Below are 18,941 nucleotides of genomic sequence, written 5' to 3' on the forward strand. Positions count from 1 at the left end.
GACGGAGAGAGGGGTCCCGGGGCTGGAGCCCAGCCGGGCCTGCTGGAAGCGGGGGGTTCCCGGTGTCTCCAGCTCCGGGAGCCCTTGGGACGGGGCGCAGCCGCTCCGCCGGGCTGCCGGCTCCATCTAGTGGCACTCGGGGACTCAGTCACCAGCCCGGGGGGGGGACACACAGTGCCCCCCCCTCCTGGAGAACTTAGATTTAACCCCTGCTCTTCCGAGCGCATCCCCGCGAAGCCCTTGGGTTTCCCAGAGTGTTTCACAGGAGGGATGCCTGAAGAGCTGCAAAGGGAAAAAAGGGATTTTATTTTTTCCAGAATAAAAGCTTCCATAAAGCCCGGGAACTGCGGGGTCCAGGCAGGCCTTGGCCTTGGCCTCGCGGGGCTGTTGCGAGGAGCGACTGCCTGGCCCCAGGCTGGGGGATCCCTCGGTGCTGCCGCTGCCCAGGCTGGGAAAAGTTAAGGGTTTTTTTTTTGTCGTGGAAAGAGTTAAGCTCCTGACCCGGATGCTGAGGCAAAAGAGGGAGAGGTGTGGCTTCCTCCCCTGGGTCTCTCTGAGCAGCATCGTCCTCCAGGCACCCAGTGTTCCGGGCAGCCCCCGGGGAGGGAGAGGGGGGTCCTGCCCTTCGCCGCTGTGGGAGGGACCCTCTCCCGGGGCTGGCTCCAAACTCGGGCTTAGGGCTCCTTGTCCTCCAGCACAGCCCTTCGAGCCCCAGCCCTGACACTCCGGTGCCGGGTCTGTGAGCGCTGGGCTCTGTCATCAGGACCATCAGGGATAGCAGAGAGTGACCCTGGGGAGCAGGAGGGGAGATGCTGGAAAAGGGGTGACCTTGGGGGCTGGTGGGGCACAGTAGGTCTGGGCATAGGCAGGGATGATGACTTGGTTGCTACTAACAGGATTGGGAAGCGCTGGAGCTCAGTGCTGCCTCTGCCTCCATCTCTAGAGCTGCTTGTGCCAGGGCTTGGCAGAGCACCCTCCAAATTCTGTCCCTGTGTGTCCAGCCCTGCCAGGGGCACAGGGTTTCTTGGGGGTCTCATTGTGGCTGGTGGCACAGAGTGCCAGGTTCGCTCCATTGCTCTTCTCTGGTGAGGCAGGACTGCCTTTGAGAGGGCTGGAGGAGGTTTCTGGTGGGGCATTTCATCTTGCAAGCTCCTGGGGCAGCTGTGGCCACGTTTGAGGCCTGTGACTGCTGATGCAGACACATCTTGACCCTCCCTCTCCCACCTGGGAAACACGAGCGCCATGGAAATGATGTTGGGTGTTGCCCCAGCCCCTGCTTGGGTGCTGCTGGGTTTGGCACTGTGGGTAGCATTTCCCTGCTCTGGGGACCCAGCTGTGGCAGGCAGGGTCATGTTGTCCTGGCACAGTTCCCTCTTAGCAAAGCCTGGGCAAAGCCTGAGCTGTGTCATGGCTAGAGGGCTGGACATAGGCTTTGGAAAGTCCCTGTGTCTGTATCCCTGCCCACTTCTCACAGCAGGAGTTTGTTCCAGGCTCAGACGGGTGCAAGCAGGAGAGATGGCTCCTGTGGGCAGAGCACATGCGGCCACAGGTTCCCCTTTTGCTTCTGAGGAGCAAGGGGGAAAGCTGCTGAAATAGCTCTTGTGTTGGTGTCCCCTTCTCCAACCTGATCTTGCCCCATTTGCCAAGGCCCACAGTGTCCCTCAGAAGTGTCACACCGCTGCTCGTGTCCCCATGTCCCAGCTGGCCAGGGGTTGTGGTCAGGCTGGAGCAGCAAGGAGATGCCAGTGCTGATCCCTGTGGGATGTGGGGCAGATATGTGGGAAGGCAGGTGGCTCAGCTGCATGACCCTGCCCCGCATCCCCTCTGGCCTGGGAGAGGTCTGGTGCTTTCTGGGGGTGCAGAGTCAGGTCCCCCTACGGGACCTGGTGATGCTGCTGCCCTGCGAGGTCACTTCTCGCTGGTGGCAGTCCCCATGGTCCAGTTCTGCCGGGACCCAAGGAAGGGATCCAAGGGGCCGCAGCAGGCGGGATGGTGCTCTCGCATTGCCGGGCGAGTGGCCTGGCAGGGTGCAGGGGACCCCTCCCCGTGCTGGACCCGCCAGGCTGTGCCAGCGTTGGGGAAGGCGGCTGCTCTGCGCGCCCCAGCCTTGACCACACTCCGGCGGCGGAGCAGCCCCACCTCCAGCGCCGAGAGAGATGCATTTCCTGTAGCGAGCAGGGCGGAGCTGGGGCCGGCTGGGGCTCGGAGCGCCGGGCAGCGGCCCCTCCACCGCCGGCGGCCCCCCGGGGCCGAGCGGAGGCCGGCGGACGGCCGGGCTGGCGCTCGGGTCGCGCCGCTGCTGAGCCCGGAGGTGCCGCTGCCGCCGCTCGGAGGTGGCCGAGCAGCCGCCCCGGGAGCGGCCGGGACGCCGCGGACGAAGGCCGGAGCTCGGGGCAGGCGGGAGCACCGGGGAATCCCATAATGGTTCCTTTCATCCCGCGGTGGTGGCCGGCGTCCAGAGCTGAGTCAGACTGGGACAGCTCAGCCGTGTGAGCCCCTTTGCCCGGAGCTTTGTGGGGTCCCCTCTGCTCCCCCGCTGCCCGCCCGGCCATGGAGGAGGAAGAGGAGGCCATAGGGTACCTGGATAAAGTGCTGGAGGATGAAGATGACTCTGAGCCAGGAACCCCCACCAGCCCTGGGTCTCCGTTTTCGGCCGGAGAGAAGGTGGGCGGCGGGGGCACCCTGCTCCCGTGCTGGGCAGGGGGTGGGGGGACAAGGGGCATCTTGCTGGTGCTGGTGATGCCCAGGTGACGGGGCAGGTCCTGGGTCGATGTGGTGGGTGCTGGTGGAGGGCAGAGCTGGGGGGCAGCAGGAGCATCACTGCAGCCCCACCACGCCCCCAGGACTGCCTGTGGCCGGGGCACGGGGCAGGGCTGTGCCAGGGATCGGGTGCAAAGGGCTCAGAGTGGGGTTACCACCCAGTCATCCTCCTAGGGGGAAGTAGGGCCACGCATGCTGCTGGAGGGGCTGTGTGGCTCAGCTGGATGCTCCGGAAGGGGCTGGTTAACACTGTGCCCCACCACACAGCCACCAGCAGTGCCTAAACAGTCCCAAACCCCGGAGCTGGGGCGACCCCTGTGCTGGCAGGTGCAGCCCAGCACCCTTCTCATGCCCACCCTGCCAGGGGTGCCTGGAGGAGGGCTCTGTCGCTGCTCTCCCTGGGGTCTCCTGCACGAGGCAGTCACAGGACCCTGATTAAGGGTTGCTCCTCTGGGTCATGGGGGTCCAGTTGGCATCGTCCTCGTGGGGAGCTGTGGGCCCCAGGCGTGGGTGGGCCCCTTATCTCCTGCGCAGGGCCCAGGCTGGGGGAAGCAGGAAGAGCCCGTGACTAATATGTGGCAAAGAGCCCACGAACTCCCAGTGAATAAAAGTGGCTGCCCTGTGCACCCTCCTGCTGCACCAGTCACTGTGGCCCAGCCTTAATGGTGCAGCCTGGCAGGTTGGGCAGCCTGGTTGGCACAGCAGCCCCCAGGGCCAGCTGATGGACACTAAGAGTGGGACAGGGAGGTGCTGCTTCACAGCCATGCCCACCTCGGGTCCGTGCCCCTCTGGTGTTTGCAGCTGTCACCTCTCCTGGCACAACAGCCACGGCTGGTGTGGGCAGAGGTGAGGCAGGACCAACGTCCCCCCCAGACCATTCTGAATGGCTGATGGTCCAGATGATGCCCCCATGGCTGTGCTTGACTCCTGTCTGGGTAGTAAAAGCCTGGTCCTCAAGTGTGATTTTTAAGGAGGGGAGGCTAAAGCATGACAGGATGGTCCAGGGGCTGGGGCACCCATGTCTGGAAGTTGGGAGAGCCTCGCTGAGGGTCACAGAGCCCCCCAGCCCAGCCATCTCCCTGCCATGAGAGTCATGCCACCAGAGCATCAGTGTTGCAGCAGACCTGGGTGCTGGGAGCTGCCCCGGTGCCATCAGGCAGTGACTGCTGGGGTGGCACTTTCCTGGGAAAACCTCAGCCGAGGGAAAGGGTGGTGCCGGATCACGTGGCAGCACCATCCATGCCAAGCATGATTTCACTGGGCGTCTCTGGACTCTGCCCTGGGAGAGTCCTGCCATGCTGTGCGCCATCCTGGAGCGCTGCCAGCCGTGCCGGGCTCCTGGCCAGCCAGGAGCAGGGAGGGGAGAGAAGCCAGCACAGCTCGTGGCTTCCCAGCTGGCTCCAGCTGGGCTCTGCTGCCCCTCAGGCACATGCCCGGACCTTCCACAGAGCTTTCCCAGGACATGTGCCCACGTGGGGATGCCAGGGATGGGTTGGTGGGATGGGGTGTCTATCTCTGCCTGTGCCACTTGCTGGCTCAGCCAGGCTCCTTGCTGTGTTCCATAGGGCGAGCGAGAGGCTGGCAAAGGCCTGGAGATGCGGAAGCTGGTGCTCTCGGGTTTCCTGGCCAGTGAGGAGATCTACATCAACCAGCTGGAGGCCCTCTTGTTGGTGAGCACAGCGCCCAGACTGGACAGCCCCTCCAGGGATGGTCCCCAGCAGGCATGGGTGGATGGATGGAGTAATTTCTTCCTGGACAGCTTTCCCCAGGCAGGTCTGGCCTGGGTGCTGCCTGGGTGGGGGCAAAGCTTCAGGAGCCCCACTGGAGCCAGCCTTGCTGGCCTGGCTGCCCCATCTTGCCTTCCCTGCTGCCCACTGGGGAGGTATTTATAGCCCTGCTTCCTCTTGTGGACTCGCTGACCTTCGTGGCCGAGAAACGGCTGCACAATGCAGGGTCACCACCACGGGGAAGTCTGCGGGGATACACAAGCCCAGAGTACCCCTTGGTGCAGCTGCTGGCTGGGACCTGTCCTGGGCAGCCCTTGCTGCTGACTCAGATCCTCCTCATCCCCAATGTTCCCCTCCCAGCCCTCATCTCAAATGCTCTCCCTTCTCCTTTGGCAGCCCATGAAGCCACTGAAGGCCACGGCCACCACGTCGCAGCCTGTCCTCACCCTGCAGCAGATTGAGACGATTTTCTACAAGATCCAGGACATCTATGAGATCCACAAGGAGTTCTATGACAGCCTGTGCCCAAAGGTGCAGCAGTGGGACAGCAACGTCACCATGGGCCACCTCTTCCAGAAGCTGGTATGCACCTTCCTCAGGTCTTGCTCCACTTGGAAGAGAAGGAGGGCCGGGTCCTGCTGCTGCTTTGGATGTACAGTGGGAGCATGGGCTGTGCCCATGGGTGCTGTGGCCATGCTGGGGAGAGGAGGAGGAGAGGGTGGGTTGAAGGGCACTAGAAAGTGGTTGTGGCTTCAGCTTCCACTCTCTAGGCACTTGTTATCTCTCTGTTGGATTTTGGAGCTTTGAGGGGCACAGGCCTGGACAGGGGCCCCACCGTCCTGCCCTGGGCAAGAGCTTTCCCTGCAGAGCCAAATGTGTGGCTGCCCAGATGGCTGTGGTGTGGCAGTGTCCTGCCAGGAGGGGACAACTCTGCCCAGAGTGCCCTCAGGGGCTACCAGGCTCTTTGTGCTGCAGGGGGGCTTCAGCATCCTGCTGGGTGCCTGGCTAACCCCTGCTCCCCACAGGCCAGCCAGCTGGGAGTCTACAAGGCCTTTGTGGATAACTACAAAATTGCCCTGGAAACGGCAGAGAAGTGCAGCCAGAGCAACTACCAGTTCCAGAAGATCTCTGAGGTAAGCTGGGATAGGGCTGTGCCAGTGGGACAAGGGTGTTCCCCAGGCTGTCCCAGCACAGGGCAGAGAATGCTGTCCGTGTGGCTGAGCTGACTGCGACTGCCCTGTGGAGATGCTCTCCCTGCCCTGGGGGCTCCCAGTGACTGTCCCCAAGGGCTGAGCCATCGGTGGCTCTGCTGGGGGCTTGTGATCTCTGCGTGTTGCAGGAGTTTGTCCCTCACCTTGTGCAAGCTCAGGTTGGGCTCAGCCCTTGCTGTCACCATGTCAGGGGTGTCAGGGCAGCCTGCACCAGCTCACCCCATCCAGTGACCGTGGGTGCTGGGCATCTGTGGCTCATCTCCTGTCTCCTGCTGGCTGCAGCTCAGTGCCTGGCTCCCCTATAGAAACAGAGACCTCTGGCTGCAACGGCTCCCTGCTCTTTCCAGCCCCTCCACAGCAGAGCTGTTCATCTTGGTGGGATCACCACCACGTCCCAACTGCTGGGCACAGCCAGAGATGCTCCCAGCCAAGCAGCATCCTGTACAGCCCACACCTTCACCCAGCACCCACCTGTGGCCCCCAGCGTGGCCAGGCTGGTGCCGGGGGGAGATATCAGGGTGCAGAAAGGGTTGGGGGGGACCCTATGATCTTGAGCAATGACCTTACCCCCACCCCCAGCCCCCTGCGGGCTGCACTGATGGCCCTTTCCTTCCCTAGGAGCTGAAGGTGAAGGGCCCCAAGGACTCGAAGGAGAGCCACACGTCCGTCACCATGGAGGGTACGGCGGGCGCGGGGAGGGGGACGCAGCCTTTTGTCCGCCCGCGGGACCGGCGGGGATGAATGAGCGAGCAGGAATTAGCGAGCAGGAATTAGCGAGCGGGAATTAGCGAGCGGGAATTACCGAGCGGCTCCCGCGAGCGGAGCCCTTTGTGTGCCCGTGTGCGGAGAAAGGCGGAGGGGGTGGGGGGTGTCGCAGCTCTTTAGGATGCTGTGGGCGTGCAGCAGCCCCCCACCCCCTGCCCACCCCTCCTCCCCGCCCGCGGGCCGTGCCCAGAGCCGTGCGGAGGGGCCGATGCTGTGTCGCAGCCGGGCTGAGCTGCTGCGGGGCGGCAGCGATGGCTGCGCGGAGACGGGGCTGCCATGGAAATCCTCGTCATTGTCCGGCTCTGCTGTAACTGCACCTATGGTGAGGCGAGGGGGGCGGCTCCGAATTGGGGTTGCCGCTGGGGAGCGATGCTGCGGGGATGCTGAGCCGGGGCTGGCTGTGCTTGCCCGGGGCGGGGGGCTGGAGGCTGCGTCTTGCTCTGCAGCCTGAAGTTGGGAGCGTCTTTGTTCCAGGCTGGATTGAATCATCTTGGCTCCGGCACACGCGGCCACGCGCTCGCCGTGCCCGCCGGGCAGGGGCTCGTGCCGGCAGCGGGATGGAGGAGCTTGGATGGGCGGGGGGATCCTGGGCTGGGGGGATCCCCCCTTGCCTGAGCTGTGCCGCGCGGATGGGGATAGGGAGGGGTTCCCATTTGCCTGCCGGAGGCTGTGAGGGTCGTGGGGCTGGAATGTCCGTCTCTCCGTGGCTGGGAGGAGAGGCACCGGGCATCCCTGCCTGCTGCTGCCCGTGTCTGGGTCCCAGGCTGGCAGGACTGTGTCGGCTCCTCCGTTGAGCCGGGACAGCCCCTCCCAGTGCCCCCCAGTGCTCTGAGTGTGCCTGTAGCGATGGCAGCGCGAGGGTCCATCCTACCCGTGGGTGTAGGGTGGTGGAAAGGGGGGGGATGCCCTGCCTGTCCCCCTCTATCCCTGAGCAGGATTCTCACTGGCTGTTGCAGGGAGTGGGGCTCTGGCTTTGCCTGCTGGCACAGAGTTGTGGGGGATGCAGCCTCTGTTTAGGGTCCAGGCTGGCATCCTCACCTCCTGAGCAGAGCCTCTCAGTTCACCAGGATGGGGGTCCCTCTCTCAGGACTGGGCATCACAAGGCAGTACCCTCTGGTGTAAAGGGGGTGGGAGCCCCCCACAACTCAGCACAGGGTGAGGAGGTGGCAGCTTTTCTTCCTCTCCCACGGCTCGAAACTTGGCCCCTCTTGGCACTGGCAGTTTGGGGAAGTGCTCCAGAGTGAAGGGAAAACCCAGAGGCATTGGCCTGTCTGGAACCAGCCCGAGGAGACACACCAGTGGCCAGGCATGGGGAGCAGCACTGTGAGTGGGCTCTGTGCCTTTGCCTGCCCAAAGAGTCAGGGAGGAGAAGGAGGGTCTGGCTACTTCCAGTGAAATGTGCCTCTGAAGAGCCTCTAGGGCTGGTTTCCTGCTGGGAGGTTGCATGGCAGGAGAAAGGGGGTGTCTGTGCCCCATGTTTGAGGCAGCTCTGCTGCCCTGCCCCAGATGGAGCCTCACATGCAGTCATGGGAGGCTGTGGGGAGGGGACACAGGGCAGTGGCATTGGGATGATGCCTTGGCCCAGGCATTCTCTGTAGGTGGGGGTTTTGCTGCTGCTAAAGCAGCCTGGGTTCCCCCGGCACCCAGGGCTGGCTGGGGTGGTGGGTACAGGGTGTCCCATAGGGTGGCAGAGCGGGCAGAGCAGGGACAGGACCCACTGCCGAGCCAAAAGGGAAACTGAAAAAGCTGCTGTGGGTGACGAGCAGCTCTTCCGCTCCACAGCCACCGGCAGTGTTGGTGCACCACGCACGGGGGGGTCCTTTGCCATGGTGGGGTGGGGGATGTGCTGACACAGTTGTGGTGGGACATCCCATCCAGCAGTCAGGGTGGAGTGGTGTCACCGTGGCTGTGACCACACACCAGCCTGGCCGTGGTTCCCCATGCCCTCAGTGCAGCAGGGAGCGGGGCTGTGGCACTGGTGGCTCACCACTGCTCCTGGCAGTGACATGATGGTCCAGCTGCTGCTGGCTCTCTGCAGAATGGATCCCAGATGCTCACCCAGGGCTCTGTGCAGACCAGGGTGGGAGAGGGGCCAGGGCTCCAGGAGGGGTGGCTGTTGACACCTTCTCTCTCCCCTCAGCACTGCTGTATAAACCCATCGACCGGGTGACGCGGAGCACCCTCGTCCTGCACGTGAGTGTGACACCAGTCCTGGGGTAGAGGTGTGTGGGAGGCTCTGTCTCTGTTGCTCCGGGGGACCTGCAGCCATGGGAAGTGCTGATGGGGGTTCGCCAGGGTGGGTGCTCTCCAGCTGCTCACCTGTGCCTCTCCCCTTCCAGGACCTCCTCAAGCACACTCCAGCCGACCACCCTGACTACCCACTGCTCCAGGACGCCCTCCGCATCTCTCAGAACTTCCTGTCCAGCATCAATGAGGACATTGATCCCCGGAGGACAGCAGTCACCACCCCCAAGGGCGAGGTGAGCCAGTGGGGTGAGCAGTGGCAGGGCACATGGTGAGACCTGAGCCCTCTGCCAGCCCCTGGATGGTGTCTCCACCCTGAGGAGCTCCATGGTGCTTGGCCAGGAGATGGAGGGGTTCCTCTAAACCCCCAGAGCAGTTCTGGGTACAATGTTAGGGCTCTACCTGGTCCTTGCTGCTTGCTGGTGCCCTATGGACTCAAAATAGCACCCAGAGGACACGGACCTTCCCATACTCCTGGTGGCTGAGCCACAGAGAGGGACATGAGCACCCAGTCGCACAGTTGGTTGCCCTTTGCTCCCTGCCTGCTCTCAGAGCAGCCCCACTGCCCCACAGACCCGGCAGCTTGTCAAGGATGGCTTCTTGGTGGAGCTGTCGGAGGGCTCGCGGAAGCTGCGGCACGTCTTCCTCTTCACCGACGTGCTGCTCTGTGCCAAGCTGAAGAAGACGGCGGTGGGGTAAGGAGGGTGCTGGGCACAGGGGGAATGTGTCACAATCCTCTGTCCCCCAGTGGGCTGGAGGTTGTGCCAGGGAGGGGGTCAGGCATCAGTCAGTATCCGTGCCCTGTCCACAGGAAGCAGCAGCAGTACGACTGCAAGTGGTACGTGCCCCTGGCCGACCTGGTGTTCCCCTCGCCGGAGGAGTCGGAGCATTGCCCGCAGGTCCACGTCATCCCTGACCACGAGCTGGAGGACATGAAGATGAAGATCTCAGCCATCAAGAGCGAGGTGCAGAAGGAGGTGAGAGCAGGGTGTGGGAGCTGCTGCTGGGGTGGGTGCCTTCCTTGGGGTTGGGGATGGGACATGGGGACCAGGGGCACCTGTGAAAGCTTCTCTCTGCTCCCTGTCTGCAGAAAGCCAACAAGGGGCAGAGCCGGGCCATCGAGCGCCTCAAGAAGAAGATGTTTGAGAATGAATTCTGGCTGCTTCTCAACTCGCCTGCCATCCCCTTCCGCATCCACAACCGCAACGGGAAGGTGAGGAGGGTGGGCTGGGGGCCAGGCTCAGCCCTGCCTGCACACAGGCTGACACATCCCTCTCTTACAGAGCTACCTCTTCCTGCTGTCCTCCGACTATGAGCGGTCCGAGTGGAGGGAGGCCATCCAGAAACTGCAGAAAAAGGGTAAATTTGGGGCTGCTGAGGCCCTCATGGGGTTCCTGGCTCTACCAGGGGCCACAGGGAGGTCCCACAGGATCCCAGCCTGCTGCTTGCCAGTTCCCATGGCCAACACTGGCTGTATCCCTCTGAAGCTCCTCTCCTGTCCTCTCACAGACCTCCAGGCCTTTGTCCTGAGCTCAGTGGAGCTCCAGGTGCTCACAGGATCCTGCTTCAAGCTACGCACTGTCCACAACATCCCGGTCACCAGCAACAAGGATGGTGAGTATCCACTGGGTCCTGCTAGGGACCGTGGTGTGCAGGGGACAGCTTCCCACCAGGTGGCACTGCTGGAGCACAGTCGGGTTCCCAGGCAGAGCCATCCCAGCTGCAGCACGAGGCTGCTTTTGGGGTCTCTCCAGAACCCCAGTGGGCTGGGCAAGACCAGAGTGTCCCCAGGGTGAGACCCAGCCAGCACTACTGAGAACCTCCCCCAGGGCTGTCCAGCAGCAGGAGAGCTTGGGATGTCAGCAGGGAATACAGAACTTAGGGACAACCCTCAAGGGGGTTGGGGACATTTGGATGTCACTGCAGGTACCCAGTACTTCCTGTGACCAAGGCTGCCTTGGGGACAGCCCTGGGGCACGCGAGGTGTCAGCTGAGCCCTGACACAGCCTCTACCCTCCCATCATAGATGATGAGTCCCCCGGGCTCTACGGGTTCCTACACGTCATTGTCCACTCTGCCAAGGGCTTCAAGCAGTCTGCCAGTAAGTGTGGGTGCCCCCCCTGCTCCGAGGGACCGGTGTGATCAGAAGAGTTGGGGTCCAGCATGTGGCCCCACTCTGTGGTCCCCGGGGAGCTGGTGGGAATGTTCCTCAGGTGCTGAGCATTGTCTGCTCCCCCAGACCTTTACTGCACTCTGGAGGTGGACTCCTTCGGCTACTTTGTCAGCAAAGCCAAGACCAGGGTTTTCCGGGACACCACGGAGCCGCAGTGGAACGAGGTGAGGGAGGGTGGGATGCAGGGAGGGGATTGCACTCCCCATTTCCCTTCAGCCCCAGTTTTGGAGCTGCTCTGGGGTGCTGGGGTTGAGCCACCCTCACTCTGCACCCCAGGAGTTTGAGATCGAGCTGGAGGGTTCCCAGTCCCTGCGCATCCTCTGCTACGAGAAGTGCTACGACAAGACCAAACTCAACAAGGACAACAATGAAATCGTGGACAAGATCATGGGCAAAGGGCAGATCCAGGTATGTGCTGGGGCTTTTGGGGCATTTTCTCACCCAGCAGTGAACCTCTTGAGGCCAGGCACCTGAGCTGGGAGGACTGCTCTGGAGTTATGCCTGGGATGAGAGAGTTATGCCTGGCAGCACAGACAAGCAGCTCTGCTTTTGGGAACAGGGTACAGGGATTGTGGGATTGAAGGCAGTGACGTTGGTGGGCATCAGGGATGTGGATGATGGTCCCGGGGCCCAGTGGCTGCAGGAGAAGGTTGAACAAAATGAGAAGGGATCCTGCAGAAGTGGCAAAGCCAGACCTGCCCCCCAAGATGTGCATCCAGTCCCAGCTGGGCTCAAGTGTTTCTGTTCCACTGCCTCCTGTGCTGTGGTCCTGGGGGGCTGTGGAGAGGGGGTTGGCAGCTGCCCCAGAGAGGGCTTTGAGCGTGCAGCCCCCCATCCCTCCCTTGTCCCCCTCTGTCACCATCTGCCTTCCCTGTGCCTCCATCAGCTGCTGTTATAGCAACGGGGGTTTCCAGGGCAACGACTGAGCTGCTTCTGATTGGTGGTTGCCAGGCAGGGAAGGATGGAGGCCTGGGCTGCCCTGAGATGCTCCCAGGTGAGCAGGTCTGGGAGGATGGAGTGAGGGCCAGGCAGCCCCCAGAGCCCTCATTCCCCCAGCACTCACCTTGGCCAGGCTGCAGGGATGCCCAGGGCAGCAGAGGATGGTTTGGGATGGGGGTGCCCCTGTGTTTTCCTGGTGGGGACCACCGGGCTGGCTGCCTTCCCAGCTGTGCTGGGGACAGTGTCAAGCTTGGGACACAGCCCTCAACCCCAGGCCACTTCAAAGGGCCCAGTGTGGCTGCCTGCTCCGTGGGAAAGCAGCTGAGGGCAGGTCCCAGGGGAGTGGGGAGCAGCATGGAAACTCTGCTGGGAAGGGGGTGCTGTGGGGGACAGCACCAGCAGGGGGGGAGATGGGGGCTTGGCTTCACCAGCAGCTTGTTCTTACCTGAAATCACCCATCTGTTGCCCCCCCTCTGGGAAACAAGTGGTGTGGGGGTGGCACTGGGCCAAGCAGGAGGGCCAGGGCAGGGAAGGGGCTCGATGTCCCGCGGGGATCAGTCCAGCTGTGCTCTCGGAAATAGCCTGGATCAACAAACATGAGTCATGCTGGGAGATGCGGGGGTCGGGACAGGGACAGCACAGCTCGTACCCGCTGTGCAGAAGTCGTGGGGGAAGGAAGGGAGAGAGAGAAGGCCCTGGGGCTGAAGTCGTGGGGGAAGGAAGGGAGAGAGAGAAGGCCCTGGGGCTGCTTATCCCAAGGAGGGCCTGGCTGGACGGAGCATTCTCAGGGTTGGGGCTGTCCTGCTGCACCCAGAGCCACAGCTTGGTCTCTACCTCAGGGGTGGAGTGGGTGGCAGGGCAGGACAGCTACGAGCAGAATGGGCAGCACTACTCGTGGGTCTGTGGGCTGTGGCCAAACCCCAGTGCTGACCCCCTGCCCTCTCCCTGAGCTGTTCAGGCAGAGATGCTGCCCTGGGTGGTCCTTACCCTGTCTGGTCTCTGGGCTCATCATGAGCTGCTGCTGGTTCCAAATACCAGCACTGGCATCAGGAGCTTGGCAAAGGTCTGTGGTGTTTTGAGGGCTGCCAGGATGGCTGCACCCCCCCAGCAGCCAGCCCTGTGCCCACTGCCCAGCTCTAATCTGGCCATGCAGGCACATGGGTTGGTCACAAAAGCAGCTTATCAGCACCACGGACTGGTGGGAGTGGGTCAGTGTGTGAGGGGGTTGCTGCAGCCCCTCTGTGTGGGCAGTGGGGGCCTCCCAAGGCTGCAGAGATGCCATGGGTGGGAGTCACGTCCTGCCAGCACAGAGGACATGGCTGGGTCCATGGAGTGGCTGGGGTTGGCACCAACCTCCTCTCAAGCATCCTGGCAATGAGCCCTGAGGGGTCTGCAGTGTGGTGAGCCTTGGACCCCTACCCTGAGCCTTGTCCCTGTTGCTGGTGGAGGGTGGGCACCCTGTGCTGTGCCACTGGCTGTAGGGTGGAAAGGCGTGACTCCTGGTTGGCATTAACCCTGTTTAGTTGTTGTTAACCCTGTTTTGTTTGGGGTTTCTAAAGGTTGGAACGTGCTGTGGTCGAGGTAGAGCTGCCGTGGGGGGCTTGTGTCCCTTGTGCTGCAGGGCTCAGCCGTGCTCTGAGCTGTCCCAGTTGCTCTCAGCAGCTGGGCTGTGTCTGGTGGGTGCTGGCAGGGGTGTGTGGTGCTGTGGCAGGGTGGCAGACGGATGTTGGGGTGGGCAAAGCAGGCTGTGAGTGCTTGTGCCCATATTGCAGAGGAGAGAGGCTGGGACGTGTGAGGAGGTGGGCAATGGGTGCATGAGGGGAGGGTCTCAGGGTGATGGGGCAGCACTTTTCTCAGCCCGTTTGATGCACAGGGGGATGTGGCTGTTGGAGTAGAGTCTGTGTTGTCATGGGCACGGTGCCTGCTGTGCCCTCAGGGAATTGCTGCCTGTCCGTCTGGCAGAGGCTCTGGAGGGGGAGATTTGTGGTGTTGGGGCTCCCCAGACCTGCAGGGATCCACGGGGTGACCCATATGGACTCCTGGGGCTGCTGAGGGATGAACTGGGGGGCAGTGCGAGTCCCCCCCAAGCCTGCACCTCCCCATGTTCCTGCCTATGAGGAGAAGCAGCAGGCAGGGACTCTTCAGGGCTTCCATCCCCCTGCCCACATCACCCCCTGGCAGTGGGGCTGATAAGGGCCAGGGTACTCTGAGGGGCCATAGGGGGTCCCCACCTATCCCTAGGCCTGACAGGAGACCCTAAAAGTCCCATCCCTGTGCCACTTACTGGGAGCAGGAGAGCCAGCCTGGCTCCTTCTCGGAGCCGGGAATGCTGCAGCCACCAGCGGCGATGCCTCCGGGGCCGCGACTGCCGCTGGCGCTGCGAAGCGGATAACAGGGAAGGGATAACAGAGGATAACGACGGATAACGGCGGCGGGGAGCCCAGTCAGCCCCCTCAGCCTTCCCGAGCGGCGGCGGGCGGCAGGGCGAGAGTTAAACGCGTGGGGGCCGCCGCGGGGGGGGGGGGGCTGCCTTTGAGTCACTTCCTCGCAGGGGGAGGGAGGCTTTTGGGGCTGCCGAGCTGCCTCGACAGCCTGGCTCACACCCTGAAGATGAGCCCTGCCCGCTCGCCTCCCCGCCGCCCCAGCAGGGCTCCCCTCGCCGGCCCCCGCTGACCTCCCCTCGCAGCAGAAAGGATGCGGGTGCTCTCCTAACCCAGCCCCGGGCACCTTTCCCGGCCACGCTCGTCTCGCCTGCCCGGAGCCGAATCGCGATGACGGAGGTGCTGGTGCAGCCGGAGGGCAGCCCCGGCCCCGTGGGCGAGCAGCCGGAGCGCGGCGTGGAGGAGCCCGAGGGGAAGCGACCCCCCAACACGGGTGCCCGCCTCTGGGGCAGAGTGCGCAGCAAACTGCTCCGGCAGAAGGTGCTTCTCGGGGGGAAAGGGGGGAATGGCTGGAGGGGACCGCGGTGGGCTCTGGGTGGGCTCTGGGTGTCGGTGGGCTCTGCTGTGCATGGATTTTTGGTGGGTAGTTTTGTGGGGTGAGGGGCTCTGCCATGGGGGGCTTGTGGGGACAGTGAGTGCTGTGTGGTCCGTGCACGGAGCTGTTTGGGTGCTTTGGGAGCTCTTAGATGCAGTTGGCAGCCTGTGAGGTGCTTGTTTTCCTCCTTCCCTGTCCCTCTGTGTGCTAGGGAGCTGGGAGGGCTGAGCTGTTTACACAGAGGGGTTCTGCAGAGGACGGGCAGGGAGTCCCACTGCTCAACCCCAGGGCTTGCCCAGGAGGTAGAGATGCTTGTGGGCTGACCAGGGGTGGGCTCCTGGGGTGCTACAGCACCCGGTGTCTGTGTATCCCCTCTTCCTTGATTTGCAGACCCTCCTCCCGGGTCCATCCAGGCTTCCCTCAGCTCGCAGCTGTGTCGCAGCCACATCAGCCAGTGCTGTCCGTCTTTGTGGGAGGACAGGGGTGGGCAGGGGAGGGGGACAGCACCCTCGCAGGCCGTCCCAAAAGCCCCATGGGAACCCCTGGGGATTTCCCTGCGTGGGGTCCCCCTGTGCAGGGAGATGCTGGCCCGGGTCTCAGCTGTGACCACGGGCAGGAGCTGCCTGGGCCCGTGGGGGTTCAGTTTGGCAGCAGCGGGGCCGCCTGTGACGCAGCGGCATTAACCTCGATTCTGTGCCGCTGCTCCCGCAGAGGGATTAAGGGGCAGCGAGGGCTGTGTGGGGAGGCTGCCCCGGGGGCTGCCGCCGGCTGTTGCTGGATCAAAACAAGAAGGGGTTTAGTTTCTCAACCCCACCCGTCCCCATTGTGCCCGCCAGCTTCCCTGCCGGCTGCTGCCCGGGAGCGCTGGGGCTGCAGAGCAGGATGTGACCCCGGCGTGGTCCCGATGTGCCGCGGGTGCTGCTGCTTCTCAGGTCGCTCTTAGATGGGGCTGTGAATCGCTGCTTTTTGGGGGGCTGTGCTTTGCCACTGGCAGCCTTTGCTGGTGGGGGGCTGCTCTGCCCCACAGCACCGGTAGGCTCAGAAACTGTTCCCTGAGGAGGGAGCTGCTGGCCTGGAGGTCTGGTGGGGGAACTGCTTGCTGGAGCCAGGGCGTCCCTGGGTGTTCATAGATGCAGCGCTGATGGGAAGCAGCGCTGGCTGTAGCAGCTCCTCTGGGATCCTGCTCCCCAGGGCTGTGGCAGAGATGACCTGGCTCACTGAGTCACCAGTTTGCTTCCGATTGCTTCACCCCAGGCTGACAGTTGGGTGACCTCATGGGCGTGAGGTGTGAGGAAGGGACATGCCCAGCCTGGCAGCCCTTGCCCTGCTGCAGCAGCCTGGCACTTGGGGCCCTGGAAAAGCCACCATGAGGGCTTGGAGCCCTCCCAGTTCCTTACCTGGGAGCTCTGGGGACCCAGCACTGCCTGAGTCTGTCTTGGCTGCCACTCCCCATATAGGAACTGTATCCACAGTGCCACAGCCTGGAGGTGTCTTGAGGACAGAATTCCAAGATGTGGCCTCATCCCCTCAAGTCCAGAGTTGCCCCATGCACAAGACAAGCAGCAGGCAGTGGGGTCAGCACCAGCAGGACCACGGGTCCCTCTGCCACTGGAACCTCCCCAGGACACACCAAGTGCTGCTGAGCTGTCGGGATGTTCATCGCCTGCCACGCTGCCGCCTGTTCCTCCTCAACCTGGGGCCTTGTCCTACAAGCAAACACCTTTGGATAATTTGGGAAACCAAAATGATAGCATATCCTTGTGCCAGGAGCAAGGGTTGTTTCACCTCACCATGGATGAGAGCAGCACTGCAGTGGATGCTGGCTTGGCACAGATACCACCACGGCTGAGAGTGCCTGAGATGCAGGAGGGAGTGGCCTGAGAGGTGCTGGTGAGCTGGCTGAGGTGTTTCCCCAAGCACACGCTGGTGTTTGAAGCCATCTGACCTGCCCTAGAGGAGCTGACACCTCATCCTGCATAGCACTGGCACGGAGGCTGCTCCCCAGGGCTCCCAGCCCAGCAGTTCCCCACTGACCTGGGATGTCTCTTCATCATGCTGGAGCAAGGCAGCTCCCTTTGGAGGAGAAGGAGATGGTGGTGGTAGCTGAGATGGGGTGTTTGCCAGCGCTGTGTGGGCAGGAGCTGCCTCTGGCTCTGTGGGTGGATGCTCCCATCCATCCTCCCACACCTAGAGACGAAGCATTGGACGTGGCTTTGCTTCCCTTGGGGATTGGGCAGCGTGGTGGGCTGCCTGCTGTGCAGAGTGCCGGGGGAAAGGTTAGAGGAGCACCAGGGCCAGGCCACAAACAGTGCCCCAGGGGTGCTCAGGGGCCTACTCCACCTGCAAGGGAGCTTGGGCTGGTGGGGCCAACAGAAGTAGCCGAAATTTGGGCCATGCTGGCCGCTTTGGGGAGCTGGATGGGGATGATTCTGCCCGTCCAGAGGGAAGGGGCTGCGGGGGGGTGACGTGCTCAGGGTAAGGTCTGCAGCACTGGCAGCAGCCAACCTGGCTTTTATTAAAGCTTTCTCCAGAGCACTGCTAAAGCCCTTCCAGATGTGAGCTGCCAGGGCCACTGGGGCCGGAGGGGCATGGGGATGGGGAAGGCGTGTGTGGTGGTTGCAGTTAAAATCGTGTTGCAGAGCAGGGAGGCCCATGGCTCCTGACATGGGGAAAAGGGGCTTCGCTTCTGCTGCCATGAGCAGGATGAGGATGTGTGGGGAGAAGGAATGAAAGCCCCTGGGACAGGTGGTGTTGGGTTGGTGTTGGCTGTGGTGGGAGCAGGGGGATCTGGTGCTGTGGATGTGTACAGAGGATCTGGAGCAGCAGGGCTGGAGCTGGCAGTGGTCTGGCTGCAGTCTCGTGATCTTGGTGTCCAGACCTGCTGCAGGGTCCCATGGGAGCCCAGGGCAGCTGCAGCCTTCCTCCTCCTTCTTCCACTCCCCCCGCTGCCGTTCCCAGCAGCCGCAGGGCTGGCACAGAGGAAGCAGCGTGGCACTCACTGGGCTCTTCCATGTGCCAGGCTGGGCTTCCATGACCAGGGAGGGCTCTGTGTCAGCAGCCATTCCTGGGCCATGCTGGAGACAGCAGCATTTCTACCTTGCTGGAGATGACAGTGTTTCCCATAGCACTGTGGTCGCTGAGGAGCTGCTCAAGCTCACCACGACACAGGACTGGACATGGGACGATGCCACTGTGCTGGGTCTGTGCTGAGAGCCGTGGGACCGTGGGGTCTTGGTGTGCCAGAAGGGACATGAGTGACCCCAGAGTCCCCCCATCATGACATGCAGTGACTTCATGGGCAGGGGAACAGCAGCTCTATGGCTGCAGCAGCAGCTCTGGACATCTTTGCGCTTGCCTGGAGCATCTCCCAACCCAGCAGCTGTGGGAAACTCCTGTGTCCTTGCAGAGTGACCTCGTGTGCTTGGTGTGAGTGTCTCCTGGCAGCTGTGTGCCCCCAGCCCAGGGAGCCCCCGCCAGCTCCCACATCCCATCCCCTTCCCCAAGGGGACATGAGTGCCGGGCTCTGCCCTGCTACCCGCCCTGTGCATTACAGGGATCGATGGGGCCGGGTCGATACCACCAGCTGGGGACCAAAAAGCCCCAAAAGGCAACTGCACCCATCTCTGCCCAGCCCTGGGGCCCGGAACCCACCATGGCACGTGCTGGGGCCTTGGGAGTGCCGGCACCTCTTTGCAGCAGCCGGGCGCCGGGGCAGCGTCACCGAGTCCCCTGCTAGCCCCAAAGCCAGAAATAGCAGAGCCTGTCATTCCCAGGGGTTATAAATAGCCTTGGCTATGGGGAGATGTTGTTTTTCTGCATGGAAAACGCTGCCCTAGTTCTGTTTCATCTGTTTCTACCGCTAGAAATAGTCCTAATTTCTTGGAAATTTCTTGCTGCTCGGGTGTGTGTTAAAGCACTGCCTTGCAGGGGCTCCAGGGAGAGCAGGATGAGGAGGCTGAGCCCACCTGGCTTCAGGGCATGGCCAGAGGGACCCCAGAGGGGAACCTCTCCATCCTCTTGTCATGAGCAGCATGTTGCCCAGGAAGAGCATGTCCTGTGCCCTACACCATCTGTGGACCAAGGGTTTTTGGGGACACCAGGCTGGCATGGGGCTGTGTCTCTGTGGAGCTCACACACCATCTCTCC

The 18,941-nt window shown here is 62.8% G+C and overlaps 1 protein-coding gene and 1 long non-coding RNA gene across 5 annotated transcripts in view; one reads left to right on the top strand and one right to left on the bottom strand.

Annotated features, from left to right (window-relative positions):
- Positions 1–18,941, top strand: part of ABR (ABR, RhoGEF and GTPase activating protein) — a 39,347-nt gene that overhangs the window by 14,465 nt on the left and 5,941 nt on the right. For 2 of the 4 annotated variants that reach the window (XM_027660335.1, XM_027660336.1), the window contains exons 3-16: positions 4,326–4,430; positions 4,884–5,069; positions 5,513–5,620; positions 6,317–6,377; positions 8,604–8,656; positions 8,803–8,943; positions 9,281–9,402; positions 9,519–9,684; positions 9,798–9,920; positions 9,991–10,066; positions 10,217–10,321; positions 10,734–10,808; positions 10,947–11,044; positions 11,157–11,288. In XM_027660335.1, coding sequence (XP_027516136.1) covers positions 4,326–4,430; positions 4,884–5,069; positions 5,513–5,620; positions 6,317–6,377; positions 8,604–8,656; positions 8,803–8,943; positions 9,281–9,402; positions 9,519–9,684; positions 9,798–9,920; positions 9,991–10,066; positions 10,217–10,321; positions 10,734–10,808; positions 10,947–11,044; positions 11,157–11,288 — 1,551 coding nt within the window. Of the gene's footprint in view, positions 1–2,414; positions 2,665–4,325; positions 4,431–4,883; positions 5,070–5,512; positions 5,621–6,316; positions 6,378–8,603; positions 8,657–8,802; positions 8,944–9,280; positions 9,403–9,518; positions 9,685–9,797; positions 9,921–9,990; positions 10,067–10,216; positions 10,322–10,733; positions 10,809–10,946; positions 11,045–11,156; positions 11,289–14,248; positions 14,741–18,941 lie in introns of those variants that run through there. The other 2 variants (XM_027660337.1, XM_027660338.1) reach the window with 2 other exon arrangements.
- Positions 5,064–14,236, bottom strand: LOC113955141. The gene is made up of 4 exons (XR_003530435.1): positions 14,104–14,236; positions 12,265–12,401; positions 5,842–5,997; positions 5,064–5,183 (listed from the first exon to the last, which is right to left on the bottom strand). It is a non-coding gene; the product is annotated as an uncharacterized LOC113955141 (long non-coding RNA).

The sequence above is a fragment of the Corapipo altera genome, unplaced genomic scaffold (assembly GCF_003945725.1).
Source record: "Corapipo altera isolate COAL_440 unplaced genomic scaffold, ASM394572v1 271, whole genome shotgun sequence".
Taxonomy (NCBI): Eukaryota; Metazoa; Chordata; class Aves; order Passeriformes; family Pipridae; genus Corapipo; species Corapipo altera.